Source organism: Tiliqua scincoides, chromosome 8 (assembly GCF_035046505.1).
Source record: "Tiliqua scincoides isolate rTilSci1 chromosome 8, rTilSci1.hap2, whole genome shotgun sequence".
Taxonomy (NCBI): domain Eukaryota; kingdom Metazoa; phylum Chordata; class Lepidosauria; order Squamata; family Scincidae; genus Tiliqua; species Tiliqua scincoides.
Genome location: NC_089828.1, coordinates 9,188,953 through 9,204,669, shown reverse-complemented (window position 1 = coordinate 9,204,669; position 15,717 = coordinate 9,188,953). Strand labels below are relative to the sequence as shown.

Genomic DNA, 15,717 nt, shown 5'->3' with positions numbered 1-15,717 from the left:
CATCACTTGCAGAGGAGAGGAGGGTGGCGGGGAGTGATGTGCTGCAGAATGGAAGGCAGGAATCTTTGGCCTGATCAAATGCCTCTCCAAGAGAGACAGCCATGGTCCAGCTGAAGACAGAGGGCTCCTAAGTCTCTGGAGATCCTTCCTGCTGAGGAGGTGCTGATGAGCCAGCTGTCTGTGGGGCTGGAAAGACTGGCGTTCAGGATAAGGATTTCAGAAGCGCCCTGTTGGATTAGGCCTTCTCATCCAGTTTCCTGTCTCTCACAGTGGACCCGATGCCTCAGGGAGCACACAAGACCATGCTCTAGCTCGGGGTGCCCAAACCCCGGCCCTGGGGCCACTTGTGGCCCTCGAGGCCTCTCAATGTGGCCCTCAGGGAGCCCCCAGTCTCCAATGAGCCTCTGGCCCTCTGAAGTTTTGTTGGAGCCCACATTGGCCCGACACAACTGCTCTCAGCGTGAGGGCAACTGTTTGAAGTCTCACGTGAGCTGTGGATGAGAGTTTCCTCCACTGCTTGTTGTTTCACATCTGTGATGCAGTAGCAGCAGCAAAGGAAAGGCCAGCCTTGCTTTGTGCAAGGCCTTTTATAGGCCTTCAGCTATTGCAAGACCCTCATTCATTCATATAAGTGCCATCTTTAATATATTCATTTATGTAAACCAATGTAAATTTATGTAAATTTTAAATGTAAATTAGTTCTTTTTTCCCCCCGGCACCCGACACAGTGTCAGAGAGACCATGTGGCCCTCCTGCCAAAAACTTTGGTCACCCCTACTCTAGCTTATAAGCACCTTGCCATCACACTGCCAGTGTAGCTGGTGGGCATTTTGAACCGACTCTCCTGAACTTAAGGGGGACTTTTTCAGACTGAAGCAGTGGATGGAGCTGATTTAGTCTCAAGGGGTGATGGATTCCTGCACAGGGAGTCTGAGCTGGTGACAGCAGAAGGAGGCCAGATTGCTCCGTCAGCATATTATTTCAAGAGGATCCAGTGGCACTGGTTGAGGCACAGCCCAGGGCTGCTAAAAGATGGCCTGAGGCAGTCAGGTGGGATTTGGGTGGGCAACACAGAGTTTGCAGCAGTCTGTCCTTGCTCAGGTTGTCATTTCTAGTGCAAGTGTGGTGAGGGCCAACAGAACTCCTTGACCAGCTCATTCCCAGCATGTCAAGGCCCTCACCTAAAGTTGCTTCCTCGCTCAGACCATGTAGCGGCAGAACATGCAGAGATGCTGCAAGCTGGAGATGCTGCAAGCTGGAGCAAACTAGGACCTGACGATTGCCCTGGACATTGGAGGGAGAGGTGGTCACCCTCATAGTCCATGCTACTGGTTTGCTTGAACCAGGACAGGACTAACCTTCACTCTTTTGTTCACACACTGATGAAAAGTGCCCTGCCACAAAAGTTTTCTTCCTCTGCAGAATCAGACATGTCCATCCCATGAACATTTTGAATCTCCTGAAAATAAAGGAAATGGAGGAGGGCTGCAGGAGCTTCCCTGATCCCACTTTGATTTGCCTTCTCTTTCTCTTTCAGTGAAACCATCATGTTTTTGCACCAGATCTTCTACCAGGGCCTGAAGGCGCGCATCTCAAGCTGGCCCACTTTGGTCCTGGGTAAGTGTTGCCACTGGGCAGGGATTCTTTCCCATTCTCTTCCTGATGAGAGGGCAGGAGGCTTGGGGCATGTCTTCTCCTGGTGACTCCACAGAACCCTTTGGCTTGGGCCAGGACAGTGGCTGCAGCTGCTGGACAAGATGGGCTTCCAATTTCTGTCCTGCTCCATCCAGGCCAGGTTCATAATCATATGGAAGAAGGTACAATATCCAGCTGCCTGCCTGTCTGCCCGCCGACCCATGGGAGTGAGAAGCACAGAGCCCCATCTCAGCTGGGTGCTTGTGTTGGGACTCTAGTGCTGACTCCAGCTGGAAGCAGGAAGGGGCTGGGAGTTGGGGAGGTGTGCAAGGCTGGGCAGTCTGAGGGCCGCACTGGGGCCATGTGGATTTGCATGATGACCCAATCCAGTTCTGCCTCCCATCACCCGCTTACCATTGATGCCTGTGCTGTAGTGAGCAGAGTGCAGGCCAGCTGCTCCCTCCCTTGGCCCGACTCCCACAGTCGGGATCTGTGGATTCTGCTCTTCAGTGACAGCAGTCCCTGCCTGGCAGTGCTGCTCACATGGGGCTTCCAGGGCCCCAGAACTGCCATTCAGTTCCTCTCAACTTGCTGAACCCTGCGCTCAGCTCCATCCTGCCTGGTGTCAGCAGCCCCTCACCTGTACCCCATCACTTGCAGCTGACCTGTTTGACATTCTGCTGCCGATGCTGAACATCTACCAGGAGTTTGTCCGGAACCACCAGTACAGCCTGCAGATTCTGGCCCACTGCAAGCAGAACCGGGATTTTGACAAGCTGCTGAAACACTACGAGGCCAAACCGGACTGTGAGGAGAGGACGCTGGAGACCTTCCTGACCTACCCAATGTTTCAGGTAAGGAGGGGGGTCAGGCGAGGAGGGTTTCTTACATCCCTGAAGGAAGAGTGACCCAAGACCCTTTGTGGCCTCATAGTTCCCCAGAGAGTTTTGTCTGACCATCCTGGGACCTGCTAGGCTTGCCTTGAAAAGGCAGGGAACGTCCTGGTGCCAGTTCCCAACCCTGGCTGGCTGCCCCGGGCACGAGCTTCCCTGCACTGACCTCTCGGTGCCCTTCTCTCTCCTGTCTTCCTGACCCAGATTCCCAGGTACATCCTGACGTTGCATGAGCTACTGGCCCACACGCCCCATGAACATGTGGAGAGGAATAGCCTGGACTACGCCAAGTCCAAGTTGGAGGAACTTTCCAGGTTGGAACACACACGGACCGGAGACAAGCCCTGCTGGGCCAGGCCAAAGGGGGTCCACCTAACCCAGCCTCCCGTTTCCCACAGCAGCCCACTGGCTGCCCCCCCTGCAGGGAGCACCCCTACAGCAGGGGCTCGGAGACAGACTGACTCTGAACCTGGAAGTGGCGCAGAGCCATCAGGACTGGCCACCGAAAGGCCTCCAGCTGCCATTAGTTTCTCCAGTCCCCTCTTAAAGTCATCAAAGCTGGTGGCCATTGCCGTATCCTGTGGCAGTGGGTTCCAAAGACTAAGGATGTGCTGTGCAAAGAAATGCTTCCTGTTGTCTGTCCTTAACCTCCTACCAGTTGCTCCCATTGGCTGACTCCTGGTTCTAGTGTCGTGGAAGAGGGAAAAGAACCTCTCTCTCTCCCCACCCCGCCCCAAGGGCCCAATCCTATCCAACTTTCAGTGCTGATGCAATCTCAGTACAACCCCACGGTAAGGGAACAAATGTTCCCTTACCTTGAGGAGGTCTCCGTGATTGCCCTACCAACACAGGATGCAGCACACACTCTGTTGGCATGGCTATGTCAGCACTGGAAAGATGGCTAGGATTGGGCCCTAAGTCTCACAGCCCAGTCCAATGCCATCACCACACTGGTGGCACAGCAACAATGGCACAATGTCAGCATAACTGCTGTACCCAAAACCCATCCAGCCCAAAGGGGAGGCAGAACCACAGGCAGTGCCACACTGGCTCAGCCCTCCCAGAAACGCCAGCAGCATCCATGGAGTGGTGGCCTGCCTGCCAGTAGTGTGATGTTGGCCAGTCACCGCATCCACTCAGCCACAACACTGGTGGCCAGAGAAGTGCTGCCTGAGTGAACCAAGCAAGGAGGGGTGGGCAAGGGCCACCACCGGGGTGACCTTCCTTGGAAGGCAGAGTACCAATGCAACTGTTCCCACAGCAACCCCCAAGAAGCTGGCTCCCCCACTACCCAGATCACTCACCTCCTTAATGTATGCTGAACTCACTTTTCTGTATAGTTATCACATTGGGGGAAATTGGCAGCCATCTGTGCTCAGCAGAGACAGAAAAACGTCTCTTATGTGCAGGTGTGAAGGTGGAGGGGTGACAAGACAACATGGTGTCATTTTAGAACTGCTGGGAAGTTTCTTCCTCCTGTGTCTCAGTGGGGGAAACATGCATTCTGGGGAGTTTGGACATTTTGTTTTGGAAATTTCAGAGGCTTGGTCCTTTTTAGTGCTCAGATGACACCCCCAACACCCGCACCCACAGGCATATGCAGAGCAGCCTTGGAAGATGTGCAGTTGCTGCAGTCTCAGGCTTGGGGATGTCTAGCCAGATGTGTACTTCCCCAGCCCAAACCAGGCCCCTTGCACTTCTTTTGAGGGGGGAACCCAGAGAAGAACTTTCATTGCTGCCAGCCAACCCACTGGCCCAGATGTTCCCAGGCTGAACCAACTGTGGATGTGACACCCATGGGCTCCTCTGTGCAGCACAACTGAATAACATAGCAGAACAACAGTCTCTTTTTGAACCTTTTCCCCTCAAAATGCTTGAGCCATTGTCAGGTGCTGCCCAAAACCCAAAGTGGAACATTTGTCCTGGAAGCTGTTCAGTTCCCTGAGTGCTCTGTACTTCTTGGAAGTGGCCAACAATCATCCATCGAGGTGCATGTGCACACGGCAGAAATGTTCAGTTCTCTTTCCTGCAGTGCAGCTGGCAGGCATGGGCATGGGGGGGGGGGGCGTTTGCAGGTGAGACTGTTACCCTGCACATGCCTGATCTTGTCTAATCTCAGAAGCTAAGCAGGGTCAGGCCTGGTTAGTACTTGGATGGGAGACCGCCTGGGAATACCGGGTGCTGTAGGCTTATACCATAGTCTTTCGAGACTGAAGGTTGTCAACCATTTGCAGGTGAGAGATCCTCAGTGTGGTTCTCGGTCACTGGCTCTGTCCTCTCCCCGCAGGATAATGCACGATGAAGTAAGTGAGACAGAAAACATTCGGAAGAACCTGGCGATTGAGCGGATGATCATTGAGGGCTGTGAGATCCTCCTGGACACCAGCCAGACTTTCGTCAGACAAGGTAGCCTGTCTCCAGAGGCGCAGAGGGAGCAGGTTCAGGCAGCAGCCCAGTTCACAGACGCTGCCAGCAAGGCTGTGAGCTGTGCTCTGGTCTTCCCCTGAAAGGGCAGAGTGGACGTGTGTCGTGCCAGAAGCCGCCTCCTCCCAAGGCCCTCCCTTGTCTCATCTAACCCAGCTCTGTCTGCCTGGGGCTGCAGAAGCCCTCCAGGTTCTCGGGCTGGGTCCCTTGGAGGTGCCGGGAATGGAGCCTGAAGCAATTTTGCCAGTGAAGCTTGTGCTCTGGCCACTAAACACAGTTTGAGCCAGACCCTGGTCCATCTAGCCTGCTTTTCAAGGTCTTTCCTAGTCACTCACTGAGATCCTTCAAGAGCAGTTGCTGGCAGCGCACAGGTGGTCCAGTCACCACCTGCCGGCCTCATCAGGCCTTGTGCTATCTGGGAGGGAAGGGAGGCACCTGCCAACTCTGAGCAAACCCCAGCAGTCTGCTGAGCAGGTGCTGCTTGTCCCGCTAGGCTCCCTCATCCAAGTGCCCATGTCAGAGAAGGGGAAGATCACCCGCGGGCGCCTGGGCTCTCTGTCCCTGAGGAAGGAGGGCGAGAGGCAGTGCTTCCTCTTCTCCAAGCACCTGATCATCTGCACCAGAGGCTCTGGCAGGAAATTGCACTTGACAAAGGTAAGAGAAGCTAAATGCTGCAGTTGCCCTTGTGGGAGGCAGAGATGGGAGGATTGCGCGCAGGAGGACCAAGCCAGCCTGAGGCCATCCAGCAGGAACTCACAGCCCATTGGGCTGTGCTGGTGGCACACAAGTTCTGCCAGCAGAGCTGGCAGGATCCAGGTGGAAGGGCCTGGATCCTGGCGGCTGCCATGCGATGGTGTTGTGCACTCTGGTGCCACTGGCAGGAGCAACAGGCTTCCAGCGCAGTCACTGGTGGCCGCTTGCACAGGCTGGCAGCGGGGTCCAAACACTCCATGTGCAAATACACTGAAAAGAGTTTACTGAAAAGAATAAAGTGATAGGATAACATGAGCCCTCAAAAAAGATTTAAGAAGAGAATCCACAATGCAGCAAAAGAAGGAGGTCTCACTGTACCTTAGGTTGGTTCCTTGAGGTAAGTCATCAGTCTGTAAGTTTAGCAGCAGATGGGAGCTCCCTGGCCAGCAGACTCCTTCCCAGGACAGCAAAAGGCAGAGCCATCGCTCTCCTCTTCTAGAACTCTCTACCTGAAAGATAACATGGGGTGATGGAATGCCTGGTCCCATGCAGTCTGGCCTGGAAGCAGTTCAGGTGTCCAGTTCGGAAAAACGTGATCCACCTCCTGATCATCTAATGTTCTTTAGAAGAAACTCCCATCTCTGCTCCCTCCCGGTGACCCAGCTGTGTCCAGAGCTTCCCAGATGTCCTCCCTGGAGCCAATGGAGGCTTCTCTGGAGAACATAAAGGAGGTCCAATTCTGAAACTCACAACTTTCCGCACTTTTATGTTCTCCTTACCTTTTAGCCCTACACCAATGCCCTCTCAGCTCATCTGGGCGCCCCCCACTGGAATCCTTGCCAAATGGCCAGAGAATCCTCCACATCTCCTGAACATACCACTTTCTTCAGGATGTCAATTCCACCCCTTCTTGAGTTGTTACTCTAAGTAACTTCCTGTAACTTCTGTTCCTGTGACACTCTAGCTGTCCCAGCTCAACAGCTCCCAACCAGAGCCACTGCCAGTGTGTATCTTCTCCTCCCAAGGAGGGCTGGTGAAGTGGGGGGGGGGGGGTTTGGTGCTGTGCACCTGTTTGTCAGCTTTGGCTGACAGGGTTACTTCTCTCTGACAATCCTGGCTGTGGTGTTTGAGGATTTGGAGACATGGTCAGGGTCCCATCAGGATCACTGAGTCTCCCTTTGGTAGGGTGCCACCAAGAAAGATATCCTCAAGCTATCCTGGCGGGGTAGCGCTGGTGGGGGGGCCACAGTGATCTTTTGCCTGCTCTCTTCAGGGAAGGTCTCTTCAGATTTGGGGTTCAGGCACAGGTGGGCCCTGCAGAGAGGGGGAGAGAGAGAGAGAGAAAGAGAGAGAGAGAGAGAGAGAGAGAGAGAGAGAAGATTGTGAATGTGTTCCAGAGTACAGCAGGCCGGCGTGCCTGGCCTTCACAGCCGGAGTCATCCTTGTCTCTTTCAGAATGGAGTGATCTCTCTCATAGACTGCACCCTGGTGGAAGACACAGAGAGCACGGATGAGGACAGTACGTACCCGACAGTGCACAAGGGAGGCCCAAGGCCAGGGCTGCTCCACTCACTTGCCCCCCACACCCACAGCACCTGCAGCTTGTGATCTCAGGAGGCTGCCCCACCCAGCTAGGTGGGGCCATCCCAGCCTCCCTGCCAAAGAATGAGCAGCTCCCCAAGGGTGGACTGCCCTGTTCCAGCAGGGTCTGCTGCAGACAGGCACACGGCGGGGTTCATCATGGTATTTGTCCAGTGGTGCTGAAGGATGACTTAAGGGCACAGTCCTAACCAACTTTCCAGCACTGAGGTAATGGCAATGTAACCCGGAGGTAAGAGAACAAACATTACCTTGAGGAGGCCTCTGAGACAGCCCCCCCCAACTGCAGGATGCAGCTCAAGGCCCACTGGCACAGCTATGCCAGTGCTGGAAAGTTGGTTAGGATTGTGCCCTAAGATCCAGTGGGAGAAGGAGGCGCAGATGGTCTCTGGGCAGAGAGTGCACCCCCAGGTGTCAGAAGAAGCAGAGCTCTGCAAATGTAGAAGCCTCTCCTGCCCCACTGGTGGTGTTCAGCGCCTCAGCAGATTTGATGACTGCAACATGAGCAGCTGCTGCTCCAAGCAGTGCAAAAGGTCACTGCATGCTGGGAGGATCCCCTTGTCCAGCACAGGGATATTTTGCAAGCTCCCTGCGGGGCAGTGGCCTCTGGCCTTCCCCTTCGGGCCCCATGCACCACCAGTCCATGCTTCACCATCTCTGTCTTCCTTGTCCACTACAAAGCAAAAGGACCCAGCCAGGACATTGACCACCTGGACTTCAAGATTGTGGTGGAGCCAAAGGACAGTCCATCCTACACCGTGATCCTGGTGGCATCATCCAGGCAAGAGAAGGCTGCGTGGACCAGTGACATCAGCCAGGTGAGGGGCATGGAAACCCAAGGCCCCACCACCCCTCCCACTGCGGTTCCAACCAGGGAATGGGGCATGGGTTGAATGGGTTCCAACCTAGGTCTGTGACAACTGCATGACCCTCCTTTGCTGCCCCAAGTCCCTCTGTGGCGTCTACATGGTCATGCCCTCCACACTTCCCTAAGCATGCGGAAGGCCCAGTGGGTAGCACACCCTGCCTTTGTTTCTTCAGGAGAGACTACCAGAGACTTGTGCTGCTTCTGACATACTGGCTTTATTTTCCAGCAGACCAGGAAGCACATCTGCAACCTCAGAAGGGAGGGCTTGCCCACTAGTGGCACTGCCTGCCTTCAGCTCTCCCTCTGCCTCAGCCTTTCCTTCCTCCTCCCCCACTCCTTTTGCTCCTTCACGTGTGCACATGCATGCGTGTGCATGTCTTACACCAGCCTCCACCAGCCTGGGCTGAGTGGGCTGTGTCCCTGCCCCCTTCTCCCCTTACCCAGGGGCCTTTCTCCACCAGTGGACTGGGCAGCTTCTGGTTGATGTTCACAGCAGCCTCCAGTCACAACTGTCCTCCTTCCACCAATCTAGAGTGTAACCAGCATTCTCCTCCCTTTGCCTCAGTGTGTGGATAACATCCGCTGCAACGGCCTCATGATGAATGTCTTTGAGGAAAACTCCAAGGTCACTGTTCCTCAGATGATCAAGTGAGTACTAGATTTGAGTTTCAGGATGTTTTGAACCTCCTGCTGCTTTCAAATGATGGTGCTGTTATTCCACCCATCCACCTAGTTCTTAAGAAGCTTAGGTGCCAACCTGCAGCCTGCAGTCCATGGGATGTGCCCAGAGTTCTTTGATCACAGGGTCAGAAGATGCCTCTGAGTCTCAGAGGCACATGTACCTTGAAGACTTGGCTCTCCTTTGTTCTCATGCCCAGACATCTGGGGTTTCTCCCTCTCTAGGTCTGACGCCAGCTTGTACTGCGATGATGTTGACATTCGGTTCAGTAAAACAATGAACTCCTGCAAAGTCCTCCAGATCCGCTATGCCAGTGTGGAGCGGCTTCTGGAAAGGCTGACAGACTTGAGGTTCCTCAGTATAGACTTCCTCAACACCTTCCTGCACTCTTACCGGGTCTTCACCACTGCGTTGATTGTCTTGGATAAACTGATCACCATCTTCAAGAAACCCATCAGCGCAATTCCTGCCAGGTGATTCTTCAGGGTCTCCTCCTGACACTTGTGGGAATGGAATTCTGGAGGTGGGCATGGGAGGGGAGATTGGCTCTGCAGAGTGGGGGCAGCAGAAGGGGGGACTGTGCTAGCTGCTGGCCCAGGAAGCAGTTGGGGGGAGGAACAAAGGCTGCCCCATTACTCCACCAGCCAGTCACTGGTGGGAGAGCCAGGGAAGAGGAGATTGGCGCACCAGCCCTCCCTGCTGCTCCTTTTCCTGAACAGGCAGTGGCAGCTCTCACTCTTGGCCATAGTCCTGCCTTGAGCCAAGGCCACGAGTGGAGAGCTTGCATACTGACTCTAAGCAGGCTGTCCAGCTGCAACCATGGCTGTGTTTGGTGCCTGAGGTGCCCATACGGTGCCAGCTGCTCCATGGGAAGCTCCTGGTGATGGGTAGTTTTCTAGGCTGTGGCACCCTGGGACAGCTCAGACCAGAACACCCCAGTAAGCAGCTCCATGCTGGCAAAGAGCTCACCAAGGACATGTTACTCCGGCGACCCTCATTGAACATAGTGAATGTGGATACAGTATATCCCATCTTGCTCTGTATAACTCCAAGCCATCCAACAAAGGGCCCAATCCAAGCCTGCACTTGGGCTGACACAAGTCCCTTGCGTCAGCTGGGGAGTGTCACAAAAGTGCCGTAAAGCACTCTTGCGCCACTCACAGGAGAAATAGGCAGATGCACGGATGTGTGCCAGCCTCCCCACACTGCTGCAGGCCCCAGAGAGAAGGTGAGTTGTGTTGGCTGGGCTCGGCCGACACAGAGGTCTGGGGGGCATAGGGAGGGTGGGGAGAAGGTGGGAGGGAGGCATTTTGGGGCAGGGGGAGGGTGGGCAGTGGGCATTCCTGGGGGTGGGGGCGGGGAGCGGGAGGTGGGGCCAGGACCCGGCAGTTATGCCAGATCCTGACCCCATTCCCGGGCAGCCCAGGGCAGTCCCAGGCTGCTTGGATTTGTGCCACCTCCAGAGGTGGCGGGATCTGAGTAGCTCCACTGGGACTGCAGTGGCTCTCTCTGGGGTAAGGGGAAACATTTTCCCTTGCCCCTGGCTGAGCCTCTGGCTGCCTGAAACCTGTGCTGGATACAGCGCAGGCCTGCTGGCCTGCCTGTTTCCAGCACAAGTTAGGATTGTACTCAGTCACCCCACAACACAGGGTGCGCCACATACAGTATTTAAAGTGACAAAACAAGGGGCCAAAGCAACCAAGTGTGGGAAGAACAACAAAGCTGCCTGTGGCTGGGAGCCAGGGCAGTGCAGTGCTCTTCGGGGCTAAGGGAGAGAAGGCGAGGGCCTGGCGGTAAATGGGGCGTCCGGTTTTGTTCCCACCAAGGTCACTGGAGCTCTTGTTTGCAAGCAGCCAGAACACCAAGCTCCTCTATGGAGAGCCCCCCAAGTCTCCACGCGCCACCCGGAAGTTCTCCTCGCCGCCCCCCCTCTCCATCAGCAAGTCGTCGTCTCCCAGCCGGAGGAGGAAGCTGTCCCTGAACATCCCCATCATCACAGGTGGGAAGGCACTGGACCTGGCTGCGCTCAGCTGCTCCTCCAACGGCTGCGCCAGCATGTACTCCTCCATGTCGCCCTTCTGCAAGACCGCCCTTGACATCAACAAGCTCTACGTCTCCAGCAGCTACTCCAGCAAGATCCCCGACGAGGGGGAGGGGCCCACGGAAAAGACGCCAGAGGAGGCTCTCCTGAGCAAGCAGAGTGAGTTCCTTCTGGGCGCAGGAGCAGGCCTCGTGGCCAGCCTCACTGTGGTGCAACCTCGGGCAGGTGAGGCAGAGCCCCCGTGGCCAGCCTCACTGTGGTGCAACCTCGGGCAGGTGAGGCAGAGCCCCCGTGGCCAGCCTCACTGTGGTGCAGCCTCGGGCAGGTGAGGCAGAGCCCCCGTGGCCATCCTCACTGTGGTGTAACCTTGGGCAGAGCCCTCCAGCTGAGGGCCCCAGTCAGGGTGGTCAGACCCAGCCTGGCTGGCAAGGGCTCTGACCCATCTCATGGCAGCCTTCCAGTGATCCCTGGGTGAAAGCCACACGTGGGCGCAACCCAGGCCCAGAGCAGGGCAAGGGTGCTTCCTGGCAAGGGGCAACTCGTGTGCCTGGTTCAGATGCCTGGGTGAAAATCATTCGAGCCATTGACTACCCCCTCCTCCCCCAGGCTCGGAAGTGTCTGTCAGAGAAGAGGCCGACATGGATCATAGCCAAAGTGACGAGGCAGACACAGAAGCCTCCCCAACCAAGTCCCCGACGACTCCTAAACTGGTCAAAGGCAAAAACTCTTCAGGTAACACGAGGTGGGCGGGGGGGGGGAGACCCAAGAGGCCTGCAGACATGGCAGGTCTGGCTAACTGAGAGGAGGCCTTTATCAGAGCTGAAAAGATCTGCACTGTGAATGGTCCCCGACTCCCAGCCTGCCAAGCCCTTCAGCCAACTCCACTTCTCCATGAAGCCTGCAGTCCCAGGTCTCCATTCCCAATTGCAGTGACGTGAAATGCGGGGCCTGCCGCCCTGCCACTGTCATAGATGCTACTCCCTCCCCCTTTCCTCCTCCCGCTGTCTCCCTTGGGTCAGTCTTCAGATTGTGAGATCTTTAGGACAGGGAGCTGTCTGTCCTCTTGATGTAGAGCCCAGGCACACTGGTGGCACTAGATCAATTGATCAATCAATCAGGCCAGCAGGCAGCAGGCAAATTATGAAAAGGAGGCTTCAAGGAAGTGAAAAAGCATTTGCTGTGGAGCAGAAACGTCCCACTCCCTTGATAGTTGCTGGGGCAAGGCCTGTCCTTGAGACTCTCGGACTTCCAGTCTAGATCTAGAGATCCAGCACCCACTTGCATTTATTGGATGGGACTCAGTTGTTTAGAAAGAGGATGAGCACTGCTGCTCAGTGACACCCTGGACAGCAAATGTGTGCCAGCTCCCTTGCCACGGGGTTCTGCCACTCGTTTAAGGAGTATTTTAGTTTTACTGCCTGGCTGTGCTGTCCTGCATTGCTGTGTATTGTGGAAGCTCATTTCAACTGCCCCGGGCTCACTGCTGATCAAGGAGAGGACATTTAAAAATAAGAAGTAAAGGACAGTGTCTAAAATGATAGAAGCGAGCCCCTGAAAGCAGGAGCATTTTGAGTAGTTGAAGACCAAGCCCAACCAGTGCCGGGTGAGTCTCTCTGCAGGCACCACTGCCCAAAAGTCTCACTCTCCAGCTCGCCCCCTGCCTCGACTCAGGAACCAGAGGTGGATCTCCATGTCTGGGCAGGGGTGGGTGGGTTCTGTGGTCCTCAGGAGCTGGGATCCCGAGACGTGTGTGCCTCGACAGGTTCAAGCAAGAGATAGCACAAGAGGGCTCCTGAGCAATCCTTCCCCTGCCCAGATGGCCATGGCCAGAAATGTGCTTCTTGCGAGAGTCTCTCCATGCGCGACTGGAAGCCGTGTGGAAGTGTGTCATGCAAGGATTTTGCTCTGCCCAATGCAGAATTCCCATTGTTTGCCTACAACAACGGCGTTGTGATGACATCTTGCCGGGAGCTGGACAACAGCCGCAGTGCCCTCTCTGCTGCCTCGGCATTTGCGATCGCCACTGCTGGGGCCAACGAAGGTACCCCCACCAAAGAGAAGTACCGAAGAATGTCCCTTGCAAGTGCCGGTGAGACGGGGGGCTCCTCTGTGGTTGGGGGGGGCTCACTAGAGCAGTGGGCAGCTTCCCTGGGGAAGAAAGTGAGCTCTGAAGGCCTGTGGACACCTGGCTGGTTTCAGAACGTGAGAGCAGCCCTGCAGGACCCAAACACACGTCTGCATCCCATGTCCCTCAGTGGTCAGCCAGGCAACCCCCCAGTGGGGAGTCCATGAATGGCTCACGAGGCAGAGCCTCCTCTGCTGCGGTCCCTGCATCAGCTGTGCAGAGACAGAGGCTCCACCTGGTCCTTGGGCTGGTCCTCCAGCAGTCCTGCTGGGTCAGGTCAAAGGTTCAACAAGCCTAGCATCAAGCTTCTTCCACAGAGGCCACCCTGGTGCCCCTTGGAAGTCGACAGGCAGTGCTAGGCCCTCCCGACTGTTCCCTTCCCAAGCATTCAAACAGTGAGAGGGGAAGAAGGATGGTGAGGGGAGACAAACCTGCCCCATTGCAGTGGAAAAGAGCCACCGCTTTCCCTGTGATTGCGCATGCAGACATTGGAACATGCACAGAATTCAACATTGTGCAGAGCACGTATGTAATCACAGGGGAGGCTGCAGCTTTTCTTCGTGAACCGCGATGGGCAGGCCTGCCTCCCAGATTGCACATCGCTGTTTCAGAGGTGCCCTGAGCCTGGAGGTTCCAGAGGACTATCGTGACTGGCAGGCATTGATGGACTTCTCTATGGTGAATGTGTCCCCTGTCAAAGTCGTCTGATCTTAGGGGCATCTTCACATGGCAGTGAACAGCACAGATCATTGTGTGACCAAATCCTTTCTTCTGTTTGTCCTGACTTTACTGTCTGTTGATAGAGCTGGTCGATTCTTAGCCTTATGCAAAAAGGAGAAAATTCTTCTCTCTCTCTCCTTTCTTCACACCAGGCATCATTTTCCAAACTTCTGCCATGTTCTCCCATCACATTTCCCCCTAAACCCAGAAACCCCCATGCTGCTGGCTTGCAGGGAAGGGGCTCCAGCATCCTGGTGTGCAAATGGACAGGTGGCACAGGGTCCATCATGGGAGGCAGGAGGTCAGGAGGGGCCCTCCTCCCTCACCCCACACACCAGTGCTACGCCTCTCCTACCTCTCCCCCTCCTGCTCCCTGGCTTGGACAAGGAACTGGGGGGCCCAATCAGAAGTCCAGAGGTGGGGTACTTCTGATGTGCCAGTTCATCCCCCTCTCCTCCCTCTTTTGTTCCACTCCCCTCCTCTTTGTTCAGTTCAGGGGCCAGAAGCAGTAGGGGCTGGTGCATTTCCAGGTTGGGGAGGAACTCTGTGAGAGCCTGTCATAAACAAAGGGGGGTTTGGGGTGCTCTGGGTTCTTGGTTTTTGAACCCTAAAGCCCTCAAGGCCCCTTGCCCAGTAGTACTGCCACCACCCTGTACGTGCCAGTGCCTCAGTCTGGGGACACTGAGACCCTCTAGGCTTAATTCTATCCCTTGCAGGTACTGAGCTCTTTCTCCAATTAAAGCCTCAGTCCTCAAGTTACTAGACCTCAGTGAGCACTTGGTAGCTTGCTGAACGGCTAGGCAGGATTCTGAACCTTTGTCCCCAACAGGCAATGAAACAACTTAGTAAAAGATATTTTGGTTTATTAAGTACATAAGGTTACACAAGGCAGCAAATGCTAGAGGCATAAACATCTAGGAAACATATCAGCAATCAAATAATAAAGCTAGCTGGCCATCTCTATTAATACTTATCTCTCACCTGGGTCAGTTACTCTTGTAGATCTCTTAGCTACCTATGAGGCCAGGTGCCCATGATGGACAATGGAGCTCACTCGCGTGCAGGATGTTGCACCCAAAACTCTGTCCAAGAAGGCCCCACACACCCCCTGGGCACTCATTATTATACTTCTTATGCTAATAGTACTGAGGTGACTTCATACTTATTTAGACTGTCCAATCAGAACCCTTGAGGAACAGAACCTTCTTGAAGTTGGCCTGGTTGCTAACCCCTCATAGTTCTTACCCCTCCCAACTGAACATCCACAGCTGCACTCAATCCCTCTTGATAAGGCGCCTCTCTGTCTACTAAAGTGCTAGACATTCCAATGGGTTGTAATTCTTGTTACCTGTCCTTCCTGGCCAGCAAAGGAGAGACAACAAATCATTTTATTTACTCACATTCCTGCAGCTAGGAACTGCTAGCAACTTCTCAGTTACACTGTCTTAGTTTGGTTCAGGCTTCACATGCCAACCTAGGCCTAACATGTACTTATTCATGACAGGGCCCTCGGGGGGTCAGGAGACCTGGGCCTAGCCCTGAGTATGGGCAGCTCAGGCACTTGCAGTGAGGCAAGCCAGGCTTGCTCTGTGACTGAAGCAGGGCACAAGGCCTCCAGAATCCCACAGGCTTGGGGCACATTGGCAGCACGCCTGCACAGACCCCATCCCCCTGGTCTGGGGGGGGGGTAGAAGGAGTCCCCTTGCCTGGCTCATGCATGGAAGGAGTCCGGTGACAGCCCTGGCCTCAGCTGCACTTCCTCCTCTTTGCAGGATTTCCCCCTGACCAGAGGAACGGCGACAAAGAGTTTGTGATCAGGAGGGCTGCCACCAACCGTGTGCTCAATGTCCTGAGGCATTGGGTCTCCAAGCACTCCCAGGTACTGCTGCTGGGCGGGGAAGTGCTGGGTTGCCTAGGCCTACTGGTCTTGCCTTCCTTTGCTCCAAGCATTGGGCTGCCCTGCAAGAGCCATGGGTCCTACTGGATCAGTTCTCTGGTTCACTGTCCTACATCTTCCCACAGAGGCCACTCGGGGGTCTC

General features: G+C 55.2%; 1 protein-coding gene and 1 pseudogene across 1 annotated transcript in view; both read left to right on the top strand.

The window, feature by feature from the left end:
- Positions 1 to 15,717, top strand: part of RASGRF1 (Ras protein specific guanine nucleotide releasing factor 1) — a 55,686-nt gene that overhangs the window by 29,562 nt on the left and 10,407 nt on the right. The window contains exons 6-18 of the mRNA XM_066636004.1: positions 1,538 to 1,617; positions 2,296 to 2,489; positions 2,733 to 2,842; positions 4,816 to 4,934; positions 5,446 to 5,606; positions 7,101 to 7,164; positions 7,926 to 8,062; positions 8,678 to 8,760; positions 9,016 to 9,264; positions 10,618 to 10,991; positions 11,439 to 11,564; positions 12,751 to 12,921; positions 15,450 to 15,556. Coding sequence (XP_066492101.1) covers positions 1,538 to 1,617; positions 2,296 to 2,489; positions 2,733 to 2,842; positions 4,816 to 4,934; positions 5,446 to 5,606; positions 7,101 to 7,164; positions 7,926 to 8,062; positions 8,678 to 8,760; positions 9,016 to 9,264; positions 10,618 to 10,991; positions 11,439 to 11,564; positions 12,751 to 12,921; positions 15,450 to 15,556 — 1,975 coding nt within the window. The remainder of the gene's footprint in view (positions 1 to 1,537; positions 1,618 to 2,295; positions 2,490 to 2,732; positions 2,843 to 4,815; positions 4,935 to 5,445; positions 5,607 to 7,100; positions 7,165 to 7,925; positions 8,063 to 8,677; positions 8,761 to 9,015; positions 9,265 to 10,617; positions 10,992 to 11,438; positions 11,565 to 12,750; positions 12,922 to 15,449; positions 15,557 to 15,717) is intronic.
- LOC136659731 (5S ribosomal RNA) lies at positions 4,596 to 4,718 on the top strand (annotated as a pseudogene).